The sequence below is a fragment of the Aspergillus karnatakaensis genome (assembly GCF_047715665.1).
Source record: "Aspergillus karnatakaensis strain CBS 102800 unplaced genomic scaffold BJY04scaffold_47, whole genome shotgun sequence".
Classification (NCBI taxonomy): domain Eukaryota; kingdom Fungi; phylum Ascomycota; class Eurotiomycetes; order Eurotiales; family Aspergillaceae; genus Aspergillus; species Aspergillus karnatakaensis.
The window spans coordinates 125,102-146,358 of NW_027395759.1; the positions used below are offsets into that span (position 1 = coordinate 125,102).

Below are 21,257 nucleotides of genomic sequence, written 5' to 3' on the forward strand. Positions count from 1 at the left end.
GTTGGGTCTCACTGGGACTTGTATTCGGAGGTAGTGGAATCCTCAAATCAGATTTGATTTTTTTCTTCTCTTGAAAGGTGGTGGTTGGTTGATTGGCGCTGACATCCATGGAGGGACTTCGGTGCTAAAAAGTGACTGACGTCAGTATGAACGGTGAGGTAGGTCTACGCCGTGGGACGGACGGGTGGTGCGGGAGTGGGACAGGACAAGTCGAGGTTAGCGGGAGGAGAAGAACCCAGTCAAGGAAAATGGTATATATGACGGGATGGATTGCCAGCCCCCAGGTTGGATTCCTTCTTTTTGTTCGAGGGATTTCGTCTTCTGGTAATTAATTGGTGCTGAGGGTTTTTCGAATTGAGTGAGGCCTATACAGAAAGAAAGAAAAAAGTCAACATGGTATGTACCTATACTTCCTTACCTTGGCCCTGCCCTACCCATGGATCGGAATGCGACCTCATGCTCCCACATGCTCCACGGTGCACGCGGCTTTGCTGAGTGCTGACCCTGGGCCTGAATTTGTGTTCCATGGGTTACATCTACTTCTCCTACCTTTCACCCAGATTCTACGATCATATCAAGCCATACTAACCATATTCCAACAGGCCCCCGTAACAACAACCTCCTTCTCCCCCTTCAACCCCCTCAGCATCAACAGCACCCCCCACCTCCTCCCTCGTCAGTCAACCACCGACTCCGACAGCTCATCCTGCTCTTGCCCCTCCAGCATCTCCGGCGGCGGCATCGCAGGTATCGTGATCGGTTCAATTGCCGGCACCCTCCTCCTCATCTGGCTGTGGCGAACATGCATGATGCAATCTGCGATCCACGACGCTGAAAAGACGGGCGCGCCGGTTATGGTATCGAATGGATACCCAAGTAACGAGACGTCAACGCATTATCGCCGGCGACGGAGACGGGGGAGTCCGGTTTATTCGGAGAAGATGTATCATGGGAGTCGGGGGAGGAGTGCCGGTGGGGGCAGTGTGAGGAGGCCGAGGAGGGTTTATCTTGCTGAGTAGGGTATACTCTCGCTTTGAGTCATGCTCTGTAATAAGGTTGTGGCATCGTCGAGGATAAGTCACATTGGATGGATTGGTGGAGTCGATTGGCTACTGTCCGGTTGGTATGATAATGTTGGCGAGGGATGGCTTTCTTTTGTTGATGATTTCTTGGTACGATTCACGTGTATGATGGATGCTCTGGTTTGGAGTGATGGTGTATAATGTGCGCACGGGTCCAATGATTGATGAGTTAATGATACATCTTATCTTTGAGTTTCACAAGGAATGTGTCTCCATGGCGTCCAACCTCCACAATGAAGTATTCTGGAGTTTCCCGAGCCTCAAGATCTTGCTCTTTTCAAAATTTCGCGCTGACAGTCCGGAAACTTCATCCGCACAGATAGCAAGGGACAAGAAAATAAAAGCTTTACCAAGACATTGACTCTCCCTCAAACACCTATCTGTGAGGGCGAGACTGACATGCATATGCATGCCGGTGGGTCATGTTGGAATCTGTAACCGGTTCCTCGGCGCTGTAGAATGTGTCTGCCCGGGATGGCTGGTATGCAGGGAGTCCGCAGATTCCCTCGCATAGTCGACGATGCCGTGGTCCTCCCATAATAATGTCAACGTCGCCTAGTCTGTTCGTCCCCCTTTGCTCCCCAGTTTCATCAGAATGAGGTTGGAGCTCAGACATGGATGTCCGGAAGCCATCTGCTCGTTTTCTACTTGATTTTACCTGATCCAGTCTCGTCACCATAACTGCTTGTCGCCTTCGGTCACCTTCGATCGCTATATCCACAGAACGGGACTTGCTTCGGCGATACGACGCGGTTTTGTACTTTATATGATTGACGCGCTCTCCGCCCAATTGAAACGGTCTTGACAAACGCTCCTGACTCCAGAAAGTCCCGGATGCCCTCCCACATCTTTATACACAATGACACTGGTTCGAGATCCATGGTTTTGGCGGCGTTTCTCCCGAGCTGTACACCTAGACGCAGAGGTGAACTCTCCGACAGAAGAGAAAGAGCCCACAATATGGTCGTATGTCTCTATTTAAAGCTTAGTGCTCCCTGGCTAACTGGGTAGTGACAACTGGCTTAGCAACCAGCGCCGAAAGCGCCGAAAGAGCTTGCTATGCGGCTGCCTTATCTGTCTCCTCATTACAATACTCATTGCAGCTGTTGCGGTTGTTGTTTGGTGGTTCTGTTCACATAACTGGTTGCGCGATACGCCGGTATGAGGGTCAATGAGCGGTGAAACGAGGTCTTGATGCCCACGAATTCTGTTGGTTGTTTCTGGTATAAGATGCACACGGAGAGGTCTTGGTTGTGTCATTGAGATGGAAGGATTGATTCGAGCCTGTGTATATTGTGAGCTGGTCTCCTTTGTTTGGCGTACGGAGTGGAGTAAATACCCATGTTATCGAGCAGTGGATAGATGGCTCTGCCTAGATAAGTAAACGAGAATTGATAGGCGTCTCGATCTGAGCATACGAGGAGAGAAAAGCTACTCCAACATGAATGCTATCACGGCCACGCATGGACTTACCGGATTTGGTCACACGGCTTCATCACGTGGACTTGGTTGGTAACGGAACAACATGTTCTCACAGCTTTCCGGACTTCCGTTTCGCTCTCGATCAAGGGATAGAGAGCGTATTCTCAATCTGGAGCTTCCTGTCTCGACTTTCGAGTACTTTATTCCATTGCCGAGGCGTCCTTTGAGTGCTGTCGCTTATCTGCGGGTCTTATCGCTGGGTACCCCCGCACTGTCTCCGTCTCTCCGCATATAAAGGTCACTCGGCCTCCGATTGCAACGGTTCCCAGTCTGTGCTTTGTTCCATCGAGAATCCGAGATAGACATGCTTCCGCCATTTGACTACTTTACTTACCGTCGAGCACGGTAAGTTGATCTAAATACGAGCTACACTGACCGCTGACGACTCGATAGAAGCTTCAAGCGCCAGGAACGAGCTGCTCGGTTCGCTTCTTTGCCTTCCGCTTATCATGCCCCATTTACAACCTCAGACAAGACGATAGTCAACAAACCAATAGAAGAGCTTGTACGCGAGGTTCAAGATGGCTCTCTTTCCCCAACCGAAGTCCTTCAGACGTACGGCAAGGTGGCTGTGAAGGCACAGGAGAAGACCAATTGTATTACAGAGCTTTTGCTCCCAGAGGCAGAGGTCTGGGCTCAGTCCGAGGTGAACCTAAAGGGCCCATTAGCAGGAGTGCCGATCTCGTTGAAGGACTCGATCCAGGTCAAAGGATTTGACATCACATTGGGCTATTCGCGCCTCGCTGCCAAACCATATGCAGAGGACGGGCCAATGGTCAAGCTTCTCAAGGACGCAGGTGAGTCAAATCAGAATACTTTACGGCATTGCTAACGTGTCTCAGGGGCGGTACCATACGCTAAGACGGCTCTGCCGGTGACGCTCCTGTCATTTGAGTCAGCCAACGCTCTCTGGGGAACGTGTCTCAACCCCCATGTCCCAGAATACTCTCCAGGTGGTTCGACCGGCGGAGAAGGTGCGTTGCTTGCTCTAGGCGGCCGTATTGGTATTGGCTCGGATGTCGCTGGCTCTGTCCGCGTTCCGGCTGCGTGGAGTGGAATCTACTCCCTGCGCTGCAGCACAGGACGCTGGCCAAAGAATGGAGTCAACACCAGCATGGCAGGACAGGAAGGAGTACAGAGCGTGTTTAGTCCTATGGCCCGTACGTTGAATGATCTCACGTACTTTACACGCGTAATCATTAGCATGAAACCATGGAAGTATGACTACACAGTGCATCCAATCGTCTGGCGAGAGGAGGAGGAGAATGAGGCTAGGAGCAAAAAGTTGAGGATCGGAGTGCTGGCGAATGACGGTAAGGAACCTGATAAAACAGGAGGAACAAACTCTAACCATCACAGGCGTCATTCCCCCAACTCCGGCGATTCAGCGAGCGGTAGCGACAACGGCTGCTGCGCTTTCCGCCGCAGGTCACGAAGTGGTCGAGATTACACCCCCGCCAACGGCTGATCCGTTCACGGGCCTTCAACTGGCCTCGCAGCTACTGAACTCGGATGGTTGTGAAACATTCAACTCCCACTTCCACAGCTTCGAGCCTTCCGACCCGGGTGCATCCCAGCTGTCGCTGATCGCCAATCTACCCCGCCCCTTGCGATATCTATACTACCTATTTGTGCGATACGTCCGACGTGACGAGAAGTGGGCTGCCTTGATTCGAGGCTTTGGCCCCAAGAGCGCTGCATACCAATGGAAGCTGGTTGCCCGACGCGAGGCTTTTCGCTCAACCTGGCACGCCTGGTGGGACGCGGAGTCACAGCAGTACGACTTTATCCTGTGCCCAGCTAACGCGACCCCGGCTCTTCCCCACAAAGCGATGAAGGACGCGGTTTCCTCGTGTGGATACACATTCCTCTGGAACCTGCTCGATTACAGCGCCGGTGTGCTGCCGGTTTCACACGTCGATCCTAAAAAGGATGCGCTTGCGGCTCCGTACAGAACGGTGCTCAAACAATTGGGAGCCAATGACACGCTTGCGCGGGGAGCCTGGAAGCATTATGATGCAACCAAGATGGCGGGGCTCCCGACGGCAGTGCAGGTAGTCGGCAGAAGATGGCAGGAGGAAAAGGTCCTCGGGTACATGGCGGCGGTTGAGGGCGCGTTGGACAAGTTTCACGATCCAATTACTGGCGAGGGTGGAAAGTACCCCGTCATTGAGCTTGATTAGCAGCGTTTCTTTGGCTTCGAGATAGCGATCAGCAACAGCAACAGCAACAGAGTGAATACCAAACAGTCCGATTCTGTTCAAACTCAGAAGTTGGAGGCTTGAGTCAAGGTTAATAAGAGATTAGTCCGACCGGACAAAGCAGAAGCGACTGGTTGTATGGTAAGAATGGTAATCCAATCGCTTGCAGCAATATCAGAGACTGTTATTTATGGATAAGCGGCAAGGTTTCGAGCGGTGCGTTCGCGGGGAATGGGATCCGACGATTTGTCTGAGCGTAAAGTTTGTTTTTCAGTGACACCAATAAGAAGCTTGTCAGGAGGGGGATCAGGCCCAGATGTTTGGGATGCAATCTGGATTGATTTTGTACCTGTCATGATTCTCTCAGCGGTGGTGCCAATACTAGGAAATACTAGCAGGGCTGCTAGTGGTAACTTTGATCGCTCGTCAGGCTCTGCAACTCTGCAGAACTCTCTCTCCATGATCAAGGTCAAGCCGGCAAGCCCACTCTTGGGAGAGTAACCCTTCTTCATTCGCTCGTATCCATCCGTTTAGCCTCAAATCGTCCTCGCTCGCTTCTCGTCCCTTTTCCCTTCTTCGTTGCTTTGCTCCTTAATGCCGCCTTCCTGTGCCACCCCGGATACCGACTGCCCTGCTAATAATCTCTAATTTACCTGCCCTGCTCTCGACTACCTACTTACCTACCTCCGACTCCGACCACCGACCACCCTCGACCTCTACCCCTCTCCTCGTTCTCGCCTCTCGCCCTCACTCTCTTCACTCTTAACACCCTGTCCATCGAACAACGCTCCTTCGTATTGCTCCCTCCATCGCGACCATCTCTCCCAGAGCTGAGAACCGCAGGATGCTGCTCTTGGCATCCCGTCGCCCCCAACCCAGTCTGATTGCCTTCTCTTGACGGCCTGTCCAGGGGCGGGCAGCGAAGCAAAAATGCCTGCGAATAAAGGCGCCCCCGGGCGCAAAAAAGATGCTATTCATTTTGTTAATGCGCGGCCGGCTTCAGATGCAGAGCGATTAAACATCAAGCGTATGGTTCGCGCCCACGTCGGAAAATGGATCTCGACCCAGACCAAGGACCGTGCCGCAGCCGGTACCGCCGCTGTGGTTGACCCTTCGCTAGACACTTCCGCTGTCAAGAACGAATCCGCGTCGCAAGCTTTCGAAGTAGACTCCGACGACCCTTACCTCCCTTCCACCTCCGCTTCATCGACCTTATCACCCGCTTCGTCCGCCTCTTCGCGCGCTTCTCCCGAGTCGTGTATCTCGAGCTCTTCACACACTGCACTACCATTTTACACCACGCCATCATCACGTTCAGAGCCGGAACCGGTGTTGGCTCTCGTCTCTCCACACACATTCATTCATTCTCCCATTCCAACTGCATGTCACCCCCAATGCGAAGGCCAGGAGGATTGTCAATGTGCCTCGCCCGGCTCAGACACGCCCAGTCCCCCCGGTGAGTACATTGAGGTCGTTGGAGCAGGCCGTCTGGATCCGTTCCGAGCATATTCGTCGCAATTTGAGCCAGAGCTCGTCCGAGTCTCGGAAGAATACTGTACGTTCTATCCTTGATTACTTCTCGCAGAGCTAACTCTACCAGGTTTATCATGCTTGTGGCCCGGCCTCACGCCCGGCCCCTCCGGAACGAACATGCAATCGTGGTTTCCAATGTCTTTATCTGATCCGACTCTCTTTACCGCATTCTTATACGGCTCCCTCTCACACATGCGCGTTCAAGCGCAAAAAGGGTGGATTCCTCATCACTTGTTCGGCGCACGGCAACAACGCATGCTTGAAAATGTGGAAATGGAGACCATCAAAATGGTCAGCCGAGAGATAGACAACCCGTCCCGTGCGGTTTGCGACGCCATGATCTTCAGCGTCGTCTGCATGGCACACAACAAGGCAGAAGATGAAATGACGACCGGATTACCGACCACACCATTCACCGCGCCGATGCAGCGCCTACAATGGCTTGGTGTCTACGGCAGCCTTCGAACGAACATGGTTCATATTAGCGGCTTAGTACAGATGGTCAATCTGAGAGGTGGACTTGATAAGATCCAGCTTCCTGGATTGGCATCAATCATATCATTGTAAGCTCTTCTCATCTCCATTTTTGCATCACTAACATTCGAAGCTCCGACCTTGTCACCTCTACCACATTCCTCGCCCACCCCATATTTCCATGGACTCCTCTCGAAGCGATCCGCAAACATATGACGATGCAAGAGCTCCTTGGATATTCAGACACCGATATCGATCACTATTACTCGCGCTTTCAACACGTCGGCCTTCCCCGAATCTTCTCAGAAATCATCTGCGCCATGAACATCTACACCGGCCTCGTTGATCAATGCATGGAAGGACAAACGGGCTACGATCCTTGCCTCCTAGCCGACCGACGCAATATTATCCACTACACCCTCCTCTGTCTCCCTGGCGCCACCGTGCAACCAGACCCCAACAACCCCTTCTATGTTCCGCAACCCCATGACATAATATACGAAACCTTCCGCCTCGCCGCTCTAGTTTACAGTGTTGGGGTCATCCTACCCCTTCCAGCACAGAGCACCCCCCTCCCAAAACTCGCCGAGCTCCTCTATAATACCCTCCGAATTTCAAATCACCCGTCCATCTGGGGATCATCGCACGCCCAGGTCGTTCTTCTCTGGATCCTGACGCTTGGCGGTATCGCAGCGATCGACACACCCCATCGCCCTTGGTACGCGGACATGCTGCGTCGCGTCTTGGATCATAACGAGATTACCTTGTACGACGAATTGCAACGCTGTTTAGCTGTTATTGCGTGGCATCCTGTGGCCTGTGACAAACCAGGGACAGACTTATGGGCTGATGTCGAAAAGTCACGGCAGTTTTCGGGCTAATACCACATGATTGGTTCGCAAACACACCACTGTCGTTACCACACGGGTTAAGTGGATATCTGGTGCCGTTCGGCGTCCCCACGATACTCCGTGTAAACATCCTCAGAAACTCACGATGCCGCCTCTGACCATCGAGCCCGTCATACTCGGTTTGGTGTGGTCCAGCAGCCCACTTCCGGCACTCTTCTCACTTTCGACCCGCCGATCATTTGTTTCAACATACAGGTCCCCACGAACAACTACCTCGGTGTTGGTTCGCCTCTGCTGAGTTTCTCCTCGAGCTCGAACTCCCAAATTCACCTATCCCATGACAGATCAGGAAGGCACGCGACGCACCATCTCCCCAAGACCACAAGCAAACCTCCGAGAGAAACAAGAGGCTACAACACTGTTTCAAATATCGATACGAATCACGACTACATGAGAGCAACCTACCTTGCGTTTTTTTTTCTTCTTCTTCCTTCGCTGCTGCTCATCGCTTCTCAATACTTCTCCTATACTATACGTCCACCTCGTGACATTGTCTCTTTTTTTTATGTATATTCCCTTTTCATCTTAAACATCTTCTTGCTATTTATTATTGTATAAGAACCGGACACCAATCCGCGGGAATCTTTTTTTTCGGATGCTGGAGTAGAAGCGAGTGGAGGCGGCGCGCATCACATCACATCACATCATATATATATATCTTCTCTCTATATCACTATATCTATTCATATATCATACCAGCTAGAAGCGAAGCGAAGCTATACCATTGGGTCCTGTTCTAGAAGAATCTTATTTTTTTTTTTTCTTTATCATTCCGTGTATATATCCTGTCTGGTGTTGTTATTATTGCTACTGTTGCTATTGTTGTTGCTATATAGCCTACGCGCTAGACTCAAGTCAAGGCAAGTCGAGTCGAGTAATGTTGCAAAGAACAAGTTCCGGTCTCGTTAGGTTTCATGCTGAGTATCTGACTCTTGTCTGGTTTGCAAAGGAGGATTGAGTCTGTCTCGGGTTAGTTGTCTATCTATATGTATAGAGATAGCTAGATAGTGCTAGAAAATATCAAGAAATGCCTTTTCAGAATTTTGCCCTTATCTATCTCGTCTCTTTCAGTGGGTTATTGATCTAAAATAGATTTATATATGTGTCTCGATTTCAAGTATAGATGTAGACATACAGATTAACTGTAGGGGAATACTCAGCTGGTAGGATACTATGGATGAATTGAGATGATAGATAGTCAGATCCGAAATAGCAGTGGAGATTAGAATGTGTAATAGGTGGATATATGGAGATGAGATATATACATTCGATTCAAGTCTTATCTTGATAACAATATCAAGTCTACAATGTACGTCAGTCACAGTCACAGTCAAGTCAGACAGACAGGCAACCAGACACAACCACAATCACAACCACCCTGGGTATAAAAATAAATCAACAGCCATACAAAGTCCTACCCGCCCAAACCTCGGTCTCTGTCCATGCTAGGCTCTCTCCTCTTCTTCCCTCTCTCTCCCTCTCCGTTATTCCAAAACACCTCGCTCACTCACGTCCAGCCCAAGCAAAAGCAAATCAATAATTCCAACTTCCCATCCCCGGGAAATACCCCATCTCGCCGCCCCCACCACCAAACCAGCCCATCGAGCTCAGAAACTGCTCGTCAAGCCCGGAGCCCAAATCCGGCGCGAACAGGCCCATCGACGCAACGGCAGGCGCCATCATGAGCATATCCGCGGACGGCGTGTTCGCCAGCGCGCCAGAGACAGCGGAGGTTGTGAAGTCTGGGTAGCCGGTTGCGCCTGCTCCTGCTGGGCCTGGGCCGGCGGAGTGGGGGCCTGAGGATTGGGTGTTTGGGCTGGCGGTTTGGGTTTGGTCGTATGGGGAGGTTTGGTAGTATTGGCGTTGGGTTGTGGATGTGGATGTGGCTGGGGCGTAGGCGGGCCAGATGTCGGGTTCTGTGGATGCTGGTGCGCCTGGGTTGGGGGCTACTGTGGTTGTGGAGGGGAGTTGGGATGGGAGTTGCGAGGGGCTTATGCATGGTGGGAGAGGCTGGGAGAAGGGCAGGTCTGTGGAGGGTTGGTAGTGGGTGTATTGGTTGTTTGGACTGGAGCGGTTCTTGGGGTCGCCGGTGGCGACTTCGCTGAGGAGGTGGAGGGGGGTGTTTGCTTGAATGGCGGCCTGGAGGGGTGGTTGTTAGTAGTTGGAAATGAGAGAAAGAGGTGGAGAGCGTACCTGGTTCCTGTCTGAGTCCTGCAGGTTTCTCTTGTCTGGAACTTGCAGGTCATTCTTCAATGCTCCGTTCTGGTCTTTACGGGACTTGAACCATTCGCGTAGCATTGTCAGCACTGTTGAGAACTTGCCTGGCGTGACGCCACCGGGGAGACTGCCTGCAGCGGTGTAGTGCGCGATCACTTTATTCAAATAGCAGTCCACTTTCAAGACGCTGGGATTGATGACCTGCCCGATGTACGAATCCGGGGCGGTCACGATAGAGTAGAGCTTGATCAAGGCGACAATGGCAAACGCCGTCCGCGCGAGCGCAACTGTTGGAATGTTGACCAGATCTTTGACCGGGATAGAGCACACTGTGTCGATGGCTTGGTGGATGGAGGTGAGAGCCGAGCTCAGCGCGCTTATGCGAGCTGCTGTGGTGTGGCTCGAGATATCGGTGTCTGTCTTGCTGTCTTCGGAAGGATTGTCCAACACCATCGCGTTCTCATGGAGGTAGATATTGACAATAGCTTCGGCTTGTGTCATGATAGCTGAGACAGTCAGTACGTCTCATTTGTAAGATGAAAGCCACATACCCGAGTCCAGATGACTAGTCTCTCGTTTCCACTGCTCCAGCTGCTTCTCGAACGCCTTGAGAGTAAACTGAAATTTGGCCTCGGAGAACGAAAGAGAGCCCAAGTCATCTGCGAAAAAACGCGAGCTGATCTCCTCAATGATCCGCACCAACTTCGCCCACTGTATCATCACCCTATCTGACGGTAGGGCAGCAGGCGAGTTCTCCAGAATCTCAATACACTCATCCATGTATGGGAGCCAACGAAGCAGAATCGGCCGTCGCAGAGCGCTCGACGTCTGAACAGACACAAAGTAACAGCCCAGCCATGCCCGTCGTACCTCTGGCGAATCAGGGTCTGGCATCGGCGCGTGCTTCACAAAGTCGCGAATGAGGTTGAATGGCTTCCCCTTCGAGGCTGACTTTCGGTACATCCCTATATCCATACCAACTGACACAGCCAGCTGCGCTAGCTGATAGAATTTGATTTCTTCAAAGTTCTCCGGCGGCGTGTAAAACGCACATGAGACGAGCAGGGCCTGTACGAGATCGAGCGACTTCTCACCCTTCACAATGACCCGATCCGCAATCGTCTTGTACAGTTCGGTGAGAAGTGTGTTTTGTATACTCGCCTCGAACGGTCCAACCGCAACTGCGATAATCGCATGGAACAACACCGGCTTGTTCTTGCGAACGTCACTCATCGCCGTGTCAACTGGAAAGACCACCATAGGAATATACCAGCACATTCGATCCACATACCGCGTAAACGCATCCATCGCGACAGAAATGCTCACAAGGCCTTTATCGATGATATCCGGTCCCCGCGAGGGCTCTCTCGTGCTAGGCTTCGGTGTAGCCCACGGTACAGGCCATTGCTTCGCCGACGTATCGATGGCAGTCTCTATAGCCGGGCTCGGGTTGCTATGTAGCGACGGTGTCGATAGGGACGTATCCCTGGCCTCCCTGGCCTCCCTGACCTCTCTAGCCTCTCGGATCTCCCCACTGAAACTCCGTTTGTTCCCCGCTTGACTTGCCTGCGACAGCGTAGAGTTAGACCTGTCTGCGCTACCCTGCCCAGGAACCAGCCATCGCCGCCCGACATTCTCCTCCCGACTAGACGCAGCCTGCGCGCTGTTATTCGACGGTAAAAGAGCGTCAATCTTCTGCGACGCCTGCTGCGACGCTTGCAGCGAAGCCGTCAGCACGTCGATCTTGCGCTCTAGCTCCGTAACCCGGCTATCTGTCTTCTTTTGCCGCTTCCGCGTCGGCACCGTCACAACGCAGGATCGACCGGCTTTTGCGCATCGTTTGCATGGTTCGTTCGGGTTGTTGATGTCCGGTTCACACCGGACTTTCAGCGAGCGACAGGACTCGCAGGCCCGTGGCCGCTTCAGGTCCGAGTAGGGGTCATTTGGGTCTCCTTCCAGGTGCGGGGAGCCACGGAGGGTCGAGTCTCGTGGATATACGACGTGGCTATAGGAATTTTGGGCAGCGTGCCCTCGAGAACTGTTGGCGGGGGGTTCGGGGTAGTCGGAGACTGTATAAAGCACAGCTGCATTAGTAGCTGCTATGACATGTCGCCAGAGCCAAGAGATCCCTACCGGAGTCCGCACTATCCTCGCTGTCCTCCCTCTGAGTGTGCAACCGCGGATCAATCTCCATCGGTTGCGGGGACGCTGGAGTGGGTAGCAGCTGTCAGCTCGGACATCGTCACGGTCAACCAGGATGGCTAGCTAGCTGCTAACAGGCCAAACAGCAAGCTTCAGAAGAAGTGGCATCTAGCGTACCTGGCGCCGAGGCGTGCGGACCTCCCCAGCTAATTAAGAATGTTTGTCGAGGGTGGTCCCGGTCGGGGGACGGTGCCTTTGAGTCCCGATCGCCGACCGTGCGGAGCGTCTGAGGAAGGCCTGCAGTTCGGGGGGTTTCCTGGCCTAACTGCCTAGAGGAATGGCGAGTGCGTTGGAGTGTCTCCGCTGAGATTGGAATACCGAAAGTCCGTGGATGGAATTTTTGGCCAAAGATTACGATGAAGTTGAGTCAGTAGGCTGGCAAGGTCCAAGTCGTGATGGAGTTTTGCACCCAATGACCAATCATGAGGTCTGGCCCCAGGCTACTACTAAGGTACGCCTCCAGCTGCGACTGCGCACTTAACTCAGGAGTTCGAGGGTTACAAAGAAAGTTTCTTCTTTGAAATGATAATTGTCGTTAACATTCACTGCCCTATAGCAAGATCATCATATACCAGAATATGCCACGCCTGTGAAACGCCAACGCATCGAAGAGGGCAGTAAAACCACAGGCCAGGCAACAACATCAAACCAAAACAAACGCCGGCTGAAACGAGAGAGGGGATCTTATATAGTCCATATAACCTGTAGACAAAGGAAATGCGTCCAGCGACATCAACCGTCAGGAAGCTTATGCAGGGCTAGGATGTCTTGTGTACAGGACACTCTTTCTTGCGCTCGAACCACTCGACAATGCACCTCTTGTGGAACTTGCACAGACACTCGAGTCGCACTAGCGACTGCCCAACCTCGTATTCCTCCATGCAGATGGTGCATTCTTGCTCTATACCGTCTTGTCCCAGGCAATCCTTTTCCGTCCCGGTAAATGCAAGCATTCGGACAGGCAGATGAGATTGCGAGGCTGGACTTCCGCTAGGTGCCCGCCCATGATTTTCTATACACTCCCGTATATGAGTTTCCCGAGCATCTTCATTCCCATTTAGACCTATAGGCGGCAGTGGGTTATCGCAAATAGGACAGGCATCACAATCATCAATAGGCCGAGAGGGCCTTGAGTGCGAACCGCGCGCTGCGCGAGGTCTACTTGCAATCGGTTCAGACGGCCCGGGCGGTGAACTTGATGCACCGGCATGGGAATAATGGAAGGAATGTCTCGATGGGTTGAGAGGAGGTAAACGAGAACTCGACATCGAACCGTAACTTAAAGGACGACCTTGAAATGATGGAGCGAACGAGCCACTAAAGCTAGTAAAGGCAGGGTAGTCGCTGGAGCCCACGGTTCTCCGACATGGTCTAGAAGTAAATGTTTCGGGCTAAAAGTGGTCAGTCTACAGCAAATACTCCTGAGATATTGGTACATACGATTGAGCCATATGGGTGTTGGCGGGATGGAGTCGACAGAGAATGGTATGACCTATGTCGTGTCCAGTTCGCACCAGATGCAGCTTCTCCCGGCGGACGAACAGGAGGGTATCCAAGCGGCGGCTCAGGATTCGGGTCAGGCACACAAGGGTTACAGAGCCTCACTTCTTCGCCACCTCCAAGAGCCGGATTAACAGTCACTGGTGACTGTGTTGAATCGTCTGCTTCCAAGCTGATAATCTGCGTCGCGCGTTGGGCAATAGCAACGGGGCTTGTGCGGTCGGAGTTTGGCGGATGTACAATATACTGTCTCGGGATTGTGATCCGGTGCGGAGAGCATGACGAGCATACGACCCGACCGCATTTCCGGCAATGATGTTTCCTATACCAGAAACTAAACGCCGTTCCGCAGATAGGACATTCCGTCACTTCCGCGTCCGGCTGCCACCGCGGCCGATTATACTCCATGTATTGGTTGTCTCCACGAGTCCATGAACTCTGACGGCGGTCGAGGGGCCTTCGGGAAGGCGGGGGCGCAGGTGCTTCCGCGGGTGAGGACGACAAGTCGATGGCGGTTTCAAATGTAGACCCGGGCACCGGTGTGCTTGGTAGTGCGTGTGATGTATTCAAGATAGGCCTGCTATCCATCTCTGCTCTAGTGTTCGACCCAATGCCGACAATAGGTCTAGCATAGCTGGTCCCAGCTACCTCCGGGTTCACTAGTCTTCGCTTCCGATCGGGTCCTGTTATAGTTGATCTTCTCCTTTCAACGCGATGATCATGAGCAGGTCCAGCCTCGCGTGTCCTCAAACTTTCCGAACTCGCATGTAGCCTGAAACCCGAGGCGGCGGCGGTTGTTGATAGGCCGGCGGTGGAGGAGGCCGAACTCGACAGGGACGACATGAACTGCGCAAACTGAGCCGATGTAGACAACGTTAAGGGAGCCTTGTTTTCTAACGTAGGAGAGGAGGCCAGTCTCCGCCGTTTGCACAACGGGCGGTCATTGACTGGGTGGCGCGACGAGTCCAGGGTGGGAGGGGCGGGTCGAGCACAGACGTGGGTAACGAGGAATCGCACAGGCGGAGGATGAAAGAAGGATTAGAATTAGGGGAGATGAAGGTCGGAGCCGTACAGGAGGAGCGAAAAATGGGAAAGATAAGAATAAGTGGGAGAAAGAGAGCCCTGTTGCCGCCGTATCGATCGAGGTCAGCGTGCACTCGGCGGGATAGTCTCGTGACAGTCACCCAGCGACCGCAAGACCAGAAAACACCACGCTAGATTGAGATGATGACCAGCAGCACGCGAACAATGAATAGAAGACGATAAATCATGAAGTTGGAGAGGGTTTGGATGGAAGTAGCTCGAAGCAGCTCGGGTTGTTTGGACCCTTGGACCGCAACAGTGTACCTGGGCTTATCACCGCCACCTGTGCCCGAAAATTCGCCGCGGGGTGCAAGGCAGATTCAGATCAACAAGCTGCCAGCGCCGAGTCCAGTCAACATGGTAGACAGTTCATATTTAGTGGAAGTTGTCACTGTGGAACAAAACCAAAGTACCGAGTGACCGCTCCAAATCAGCAGAATCAAACAATGTACCAAATTTGTGGCTGAGTAACTAATAGAGGGTCGATACCCGACCAAGAGCCTCAATATACGTATTACTGTTTAATCTCATATCCAGTGAGAGCAATAAGAACACCAATGAAGAATAATTAGATACCTTATATTTCTGAAATACAATACATGAAGACAGCTTCCAACATTTACAATGGATAAGCGTTCTCATGAACCAAGTCGAGCACATGCAATGACTATCAATAGACACCAGGATATCGCTTCTTTTGAGTCAAGAACAACAAGGAGATTCGTCATATGGATATCAACAGTGATATAGAAATCCGATACGCTGCTAAATTAACACACAGATCAAGAAAGAATCGCCACAACGTGCGTTCATGTGTATCGCGAGAAAAGCAAGGCGGCTTATGTTCGGTTCCCTTCATGAGATGTCTCTAGCACAAGCTCGGCCGCGCTCTCAGTAAAGGATGGCTCCTCGGTGTGGGCCTGGTGGATATTGTCCCGAGTACGATGCTGGGCAACATAGCCCATGCTCGACGGGCGCTCAACACGAGAACGCCCCGTTCGTTCGTTGTTGGGTTGGTGGCTAGATGATGTGGAGGCGGTGGTGGAGGCTAGAGAGTAATTCCGGTCTCGAGAGGGTGAGCTGTTTGCGCTAAACGGCAGCCGTGCGGTGCTCCTTGGCGGAGGCTGAAGCGAGGCATCGTTGGGTTGCCCACCTTCATTTTCGTCTAGTGCGCCTTGCGAATCGCGACGTTGGGTTGAGATGGAAGGCGTCTTTGGTGCTGGTGGGGGTGTCTTGACAGTACGACGAGAGCCAGTCCGGCTTGGAAGCTCAATCGTGCCGCCGGAGTCGATGAGAGGCAGGCTGATCTGGGGCTCTCGAGTATTATCATCGTCGTTATGATCTGAGTCCTGAGGTGCAGTATCAGCCTCCGGAGCAGGCCTATCGCGGCTCGCAGCGGTCTCGTCAGTCGGCTCGTCAGTATACGGCACATGAAGATCTTCCCCTTCGGGAATGGGAGCTTGCGGAGGCGCTCTGCTACTTCGCACCACTTCGAATCCCTTTCCTTTCTCTTTGGTTTTGCCTTGGAACAAGCTGCGGAAAAACCCGGTCGCAGACGAGACAGGTCCTGTAGGGTCTGCAGGTCCGGTCTTCAGCTTCCGGGTACCGGTATGTGAAAGCGGAGGGCCTCGGACACGGTAGTAGAAGTCTACTTCGCGAACTGCGTAATCTTTGCGCGACTTTCGCGGCTCATCATACTCCATGTCATCCTTGGGTGCCGGGATGTAAGCCGGAATGGGCGTGCCTCTTCGAGAAATGGAAGGGCCCTCAACGACATCGTCATCCATATCCGCAAATTGAATATCTCGGTAGAGACTGGACGAGCCTCTTCTACCAGAGTCGTCCGAGAAGCCCCGCTCCATTCGCTTACGAGGCCTCGGTGGTCTGTAATATGGATCGTTTGGTTGGAGCGCAAAGACAGGTCCAATCTTTGGCGAATTGCTTCCTGTTGTCTGGTAGCCAGAGCTCTGGAATCCCCCTGGAGTGGTGGGCGTGTATAAGCCAGCGCTATTGGCTCGACTGTGAGATCGTTCGCCAAAATCATAGATAGCACTACCTTTGCTGTCACTTGCTGTAGCCCGGTTCAACAACAAGGCCGAGCTACCAGATAGACTTCGAGGTCGAGATCCATCAAACTGAGACGAGAGTCGGTCATCTGTATGTGCTAGCATCGCGGCATCAGAGGCCATGCTTTGCCGTGTAACAACGTCTCGTCTCGGTAGACGTCGCGATAGTTGTCGCATGCCAAGAACCTGCACAAGGAGTTAGCAATGTAGGAGAAACAGTTACTATAATATTTTACAAACCTTAACGAGACCACCACGGGTGGCGCCAGCTTCATTGCCGCCAGCACCAAGGAGATGCGCAATGACTTCAATTAGAGTTTGCAGCGCGTTCAGGAAGAATCCAAAAACGAGAACTAGTCCATGGAGTAGTAGAATGACATAACCGATCCAGCCCCGGGCGGCTTGCGAAACACCAAGAGACGGTACAAAGACAACGCTCAGGAGTATTGTCAAGAACCGGATGATGGAGAAGCAGATGTGGTAGAGATTCATTGAGGATGGAGAGGGGAATGGTCGGAATGCAAGAATGGTGAGAACTGAGATAACCTCGCAGATGGCCAAAAGGACAATCTGGGCTATTCCTGAAGCTTGCACTGCACCGATCGCGATACCACGTCCAAAGGATATGATGATAGGTATAACAGAATACGCCGCGGCGTCATCAGAGAAAGTGTTGTATAGAGGTCCGTACAGAAGGACGGTTGGTAAGTCATCGAAGAGGTAGGATCTTGGGCGGGCCGTGACAATGAGCCGAATGATCCAGATGGAGAAGCAGATTAGAATGAATATGACAACACCCGCTAATCCCACATTGTATGCGGGAGACTCGCCGGCGGAGATTAGTTGGAAGAAAGAAAGCGCAATAAGTGGAAGGAGGAAGTAATTATAGACAATTCGAATCACATTGCCGACGGTGAAGGGCATATTCTTGTCGAGAAGGTCTTCTTCCGGGACATTCGCAAGTTGACGATAAAGCCAGCGGAAGGCAAAGGCCAGTTGGATCACGAGCGTGATACTTCCCAGAATAACAAGCAGCCAAACCATCATCGCCGGCCATACATCGCGCGCACCATCCATGCCGACGTACTTCTCCAGTCTATCCAGCCCCCGAGTGCCATTAATTTGGTACACCCCATCAACCACCGGGTCGTGTTCAGTTCCGAAGAAGCTCTGGTTGAACATGAGCGACGACCAAGCTGCCTGGCTGACCACTGGCTGGTAATATCCGGGATAGTTCAGAGACAACGCCCCTGTAAGGACGATAAACTGAATATATTGAAGACAGTCTCCAAACCCAGGCGTTACGAGCCGCAGAATGTCCTCATCGCGACCATAGTTGCTAGTCCAACGGAATGGGTCAACAGTACCCCAAGGACTATATATGGCGGCCGAAATAGTCGCCATTCCCACCATGATAAGGATGGTGAGTGGCACATAGGCAAGAGCACCCTTCACCCCCGACCCCAAGTCTGGAGTCACGGTGAAAGTTATACACCCCAGCTTTTGAGCTGCTGAATTGCCGGATATGATGGTGAACTTTGTGTGAAGACTCGAGAATCGGTAAGAAGACGCCAGATCATGGTGAAGCGAAAATGCGCGTAAGGCAGAGAGGTCGGATCTGGAGTGTCCAAAAATGATATTAGTACGGCTCTTTACGATGTACTGGGCCAGAATTCGGAAAGCTCACTCATTGGCATAAAATACAGGTCCTAGCGGACAATCCCCTTGCGTGACGGAATCGCAAAATCTGGAGGCTTCGGAGTATGGCGTGAAGCTGACAACTGAGACGGTCGTGATGAGAGTTGAGTAATTGTTGTTGGCAACATCCAGGTCCTCAATCTTTCCCACAGTTGCATTGCTGTCTGTCCATTGTGGGTCGTCCGGTGCTGGGTAGTCGGCCCTTCGATCAGCGGTGCCGGTGACATTGCCATAAACGGTGATATTAAGAGGATACTGCGGGTTTGACATGTTGAGGGTAACCAATACATCGAGAGGCACAAACTGTAGCTGTTGAGGGTTCGAATCAAGAATACTACTGTCTATGCAATTCTCAAATTCCAGTGACGCAGCGAAGGTCGAGGATAAGAATGCCAGCATTACCACCAGAGTCCATGCTATTCTGCTTCCAAGCGAGCCATGCCACCGCGGGCGCCGCCGAAATGTCTCTCGCCATTTTCGATGTGGGTGAACCGACCGACCGTCTAGGGATTGTAGTGGTGAAGACGGTTCATGATGCCGGTTCGCGTCGCAATCTAATGCCATCGCGACCTTGCTGTGATAATGGGATGACCCCCTGGGGGAGGCCAGCCCCGTGTAGAGGATTCAATCCACGTTGTCTCACAAAATGAACGGGGTATCCAAAATTTCAGTCGGCGATGGTTGCCTGATAAGCTCGTATCCGCGGCTCCCCTCAGACTTTAGAGGCGAATAACTGGAGAAGAAATTTCACCAACCCTCCGCAAAAGAGAAACTCCTGGGACAGAATCAACAGCGAGATCAAAGCCGATCAGTTCTCGGACTTCCGAGACTGAGAGCGTGGGAGAGGCGCAGTATGCGAAAACGGTGAGGAGGCAGGGTGTCGATCGGCGAGAGGACCGTAAACACAGAGACAAGCAATCGCGGGATTCGTCGGGGGGAAGGTCGGAGCTGAGGAGCTAGAGCTGGGGCAAGAGAGACATTATTGGTAAGAGAAAAAGGTCAGAAAAAAAAGCTGGATGAGCGAGATGGAATGCGAAAAATGGAGGGAGAGGAGACTGCGCCAGCATGTTTGCTTGCTTTGCTGCTGTTGACTGGACTGGGCTCAACTGGGCTTGAGTGGACTGGGGCGGTGACTTCTAATCTTGGAAACACCAAGGAATTTCTCATGAGCCTCCTCCAGCACATCCACTCGTGTCTCACTCCTTGAGTTGTCTGCTTTTCCTGCATCCACTCCCGGAGTACGCATTACGTGCTGATCTGTCAAGTCAGATTCGATTTCGATCGCAATTCTCAAATCTCGAGCTCTGATGGTGGGCAGTGAGCACTCGTTGCCCAACTTCGGCATACTGGAGACCCTTTTAGTTTTCAGTTCGGCCTTCTCGCAAGCTCGATCGAGCTCACTGGTGAGCTGTCACTCGTTACCCCGCGGTTACGATTCGTCAAGTGCGCCAGGTTACTCAAGCCAGAATGGGCTTTCTAGAATATCGGCCAAACGCCTTGAGCCTTGGTAAGCCGCTGAGAGACACTTGCTACATCGTGCGACAAGAATAGTGAGATGTTTGGTCGATCGTGGTCGGCGAATCGAGCGTCTGGCATCCTAAGATTAGAGCTCCGCGCTGAGTACCCTAATATAAGATCATATAAAATCTCCCTGTTTCAAGGACGTGGATCGTAATTCCGCTTTTCCTCACAGGTCCAGGGAGTGTCGATATCAGCATAAGCATTGATCGGCTACGAAGGAGGTCCTTGGTGGTCTCATGTAGGTGGGTTTGTAAACGTCAGATCGTTGACGTACTATAAAGTATTTCAGAGTTTCGAGAACAGATTATCTGCTTCGTCGGTCTGGTATATTTTCTCCCAATCAATTATACTATTGCATGCAATGTTCGAATGTACAATCTTTAATACAAGTAGGTCCTTATTCAAAGCAATGACAACTTGGTGTATACCACGATGGTCATTTTTCTGGACTGAGAACGTAATGTGACAATATATATTTTCACTTATAAAGGCTTTCACCATAGCACCCAGCACAGTAACCGGATTGTCTATGCTAGAACTTTCACATTTACTGGAAGATACCAACTGATTGCTACGACAAGCAGCATCAACTAGTTAGTAGGACTGTGTAGATGAACAGCCGACATATATTGCAGAACGGCAGTCACCTCGTGGAATATACCCCAAGCGACATGAGCCTCAATATTTATATATATAAGAGTGAAACAATGCAAGAGAGGTTAACATGCCATTCTATGTAAGTCTTGGTTAGCCACAACAGTCACTCGCAGCCGAGCAGTGAACAGTCATTCTCATGCATCATCTTGCGGCCGGAGTATGCACCCGGAATCGATCAATTAGGCAAGCCGAGGCCCCTACCTACCTCCAGGGCTCACGCTATCCTTTTCTCAAATTGAGGTTTCACAGGGCTGCGCTTTGTGGGCTGATTGTAACTTCGCTGACCTATGATTCGAGTAGCGCAATCTCACGAGCTATCTTTGAGCGAGTTTCATCTGGCTGAAGCTTCGGTCGAAAGTCGAAACCGCGGCTCGCGATAACTACACCTTTAGCCTCCCAGGAATAGCCTGCCAAGAGGATTGGGATTGTGAACCTGGGGATAAGGATGGATGGAGCGCTCTCTACAGTCACAACTTGCACTACTACTCACGAGTCAAGAGCAGCGAGCTCAGCAGAGCGTCCTTCCCAAGCTCCTTGGCTGGCTCCTGGTGCCCTGGGCTGATCAAGCACATGTCCCACTCTTATGCCGATAAGCCACTGAGAGCATTCCTCGAACCACGCTTAAGGCTG

The 21,257-nt window shown here is 52.0% G+C and overlaps 6 protein-coding genes across 6 annotated transcripts; 3 read left to right on the forward strand and 3 right to left on the reverse strand.

Moving 5' to 3' along the window:
* Nucleotides 1-284: 284 nt before the first annotated feature.
* On the forward strand, nt 285-1,107 carry BJY04DRAFT_114015 (uncharacterized protein). Its single transcript, XM_073708208.1, has 2 exons — nt 285-396; nt 603-1,107. The coding sequence occupies exons 1-2, from the start codon at nt 394-396 to the stop codon at nt 1,017-1,019; spliced, it is 420 nt and encodes a 139-aa protein (XP_073568122.1). The 5' UTR covers nt 285-393; the 3' UTR covers nt 1,020-1,107.
* A 1,336-nt stretch (nt 1,108-2,443) lies between these two features.
* On the forward strand, nt 2,444-4,850 carry BJY04DRAFT_114027 (putative acetamidase). Its single transcript, XM_073708209.1, has 4 exons — nt 2,444-2,909; nt 2,958-3,361; nt 3,407-3,877; nt 3,924-4,850. Exons 1-4 carry the CDS (start codon nt 2,869-2,871, stop codon nt 4,745-4,747), a joined length of 1,740 nt encoding a protein of 579 aa, XP_073568123.1. The 5' UTR covers nt 2,444-2,868; the 3' UTR covers nt 4,748-4,850.
* An 825-nt stretch (nt 4,851-5,675) lies between these two features.
* On the forward strand, nt 5,676-7,723 carry BJY04DRAFT_114061 (uncharacterized protein). The gene is made up of 3 exons (XM_073708210.1): nt 5,676-6,320; nt 6,366-6,861; nt 6,906-7,723. The coding sequence occupies exons 1-3, from the start codon at nt 5,696-5,698 to the stop codon at nt 7,651-7,653; spliced, it is 1,869 nt and encodes a 622-aa protein (XP_073568124.1). The 5' UTR covers nt 5,676-5,695; the 3' UTR covers nt 7,654-7,723.
* A 1,175-nt stretch (nt 7,724-8,898) lies between these two features.
* On the reverse strand, nt 8,899-12,094 carry BJY04DRAFT_229860 (putative C6 transcription factor (War1); the record flags this gene model as incomplete). The annotated part of the gene is made up of 4 exons (XM_073719144.1): nt 8,899-9,822; nt 9,877-10,406; nt 10,452-11,969; nt 12,007-12,094. 4 exons carry the CDS (start codon nt 12,092-12,094, stop codon nt 9,217-9,219), a joined length of 2,742 nt encoding a protein of 913 aa, XP_073568125.1. The 3' UTR covers nt 8,899-9,216.
* Nucleotides 12,095-12,633: 539 nt separating this feature from the next.
* On the reverse strand, nt 12,634-14,658 carry BJY04DRAFT_114083 (phosphatidylinositol-3-phosphate-binding ubiquitin-protein ligase). The gene is made up of 2 exons (XM_073708212.1): nt 13,543-14,658; nt 12,634-13,493 (listed from the first exon to the last, which is right to left on the reverse strand). The coding sequence occupies exons 1-2, from the start codon at nt 14,443-14,445 to the stop codon at nt 12,861-12,863; spliced, it is 1,536 nt and encodes a 511-aa protein (XP_073568126.1). The 5' UTR covers nt 14,446-14,658; the 3' UTR covers nt 12,634-12,860.
* Nucleotides 14,659-15,434: 776 nt separating this feature from the next.
* Nucleotides 15,435-19,230, reverse strand: BJY04DRAFT_114074 (uncharacterized protein). The gene is made up of 3 exons (XM_073708211.1): nt 18,439-19,230; nt 16,992-18,369; nt 15,435-16,937 (listed from the first exon to the last, which is right to left on the reverse strand). Exons 1-3 carry the CDS (start codon nt 19,011-19,013, stop codon nt 15,525-15,527), a joined length of 3,366 nt encoding a protein of 1,121 aa, XP_073568127.1. The 5' UTR covers nt 19,014-19,230; the 3' UTR covers nt 15,435-15,524.
* Nucleotides 19,231-21,257: the final 2,027 nt, after the last annotated feature.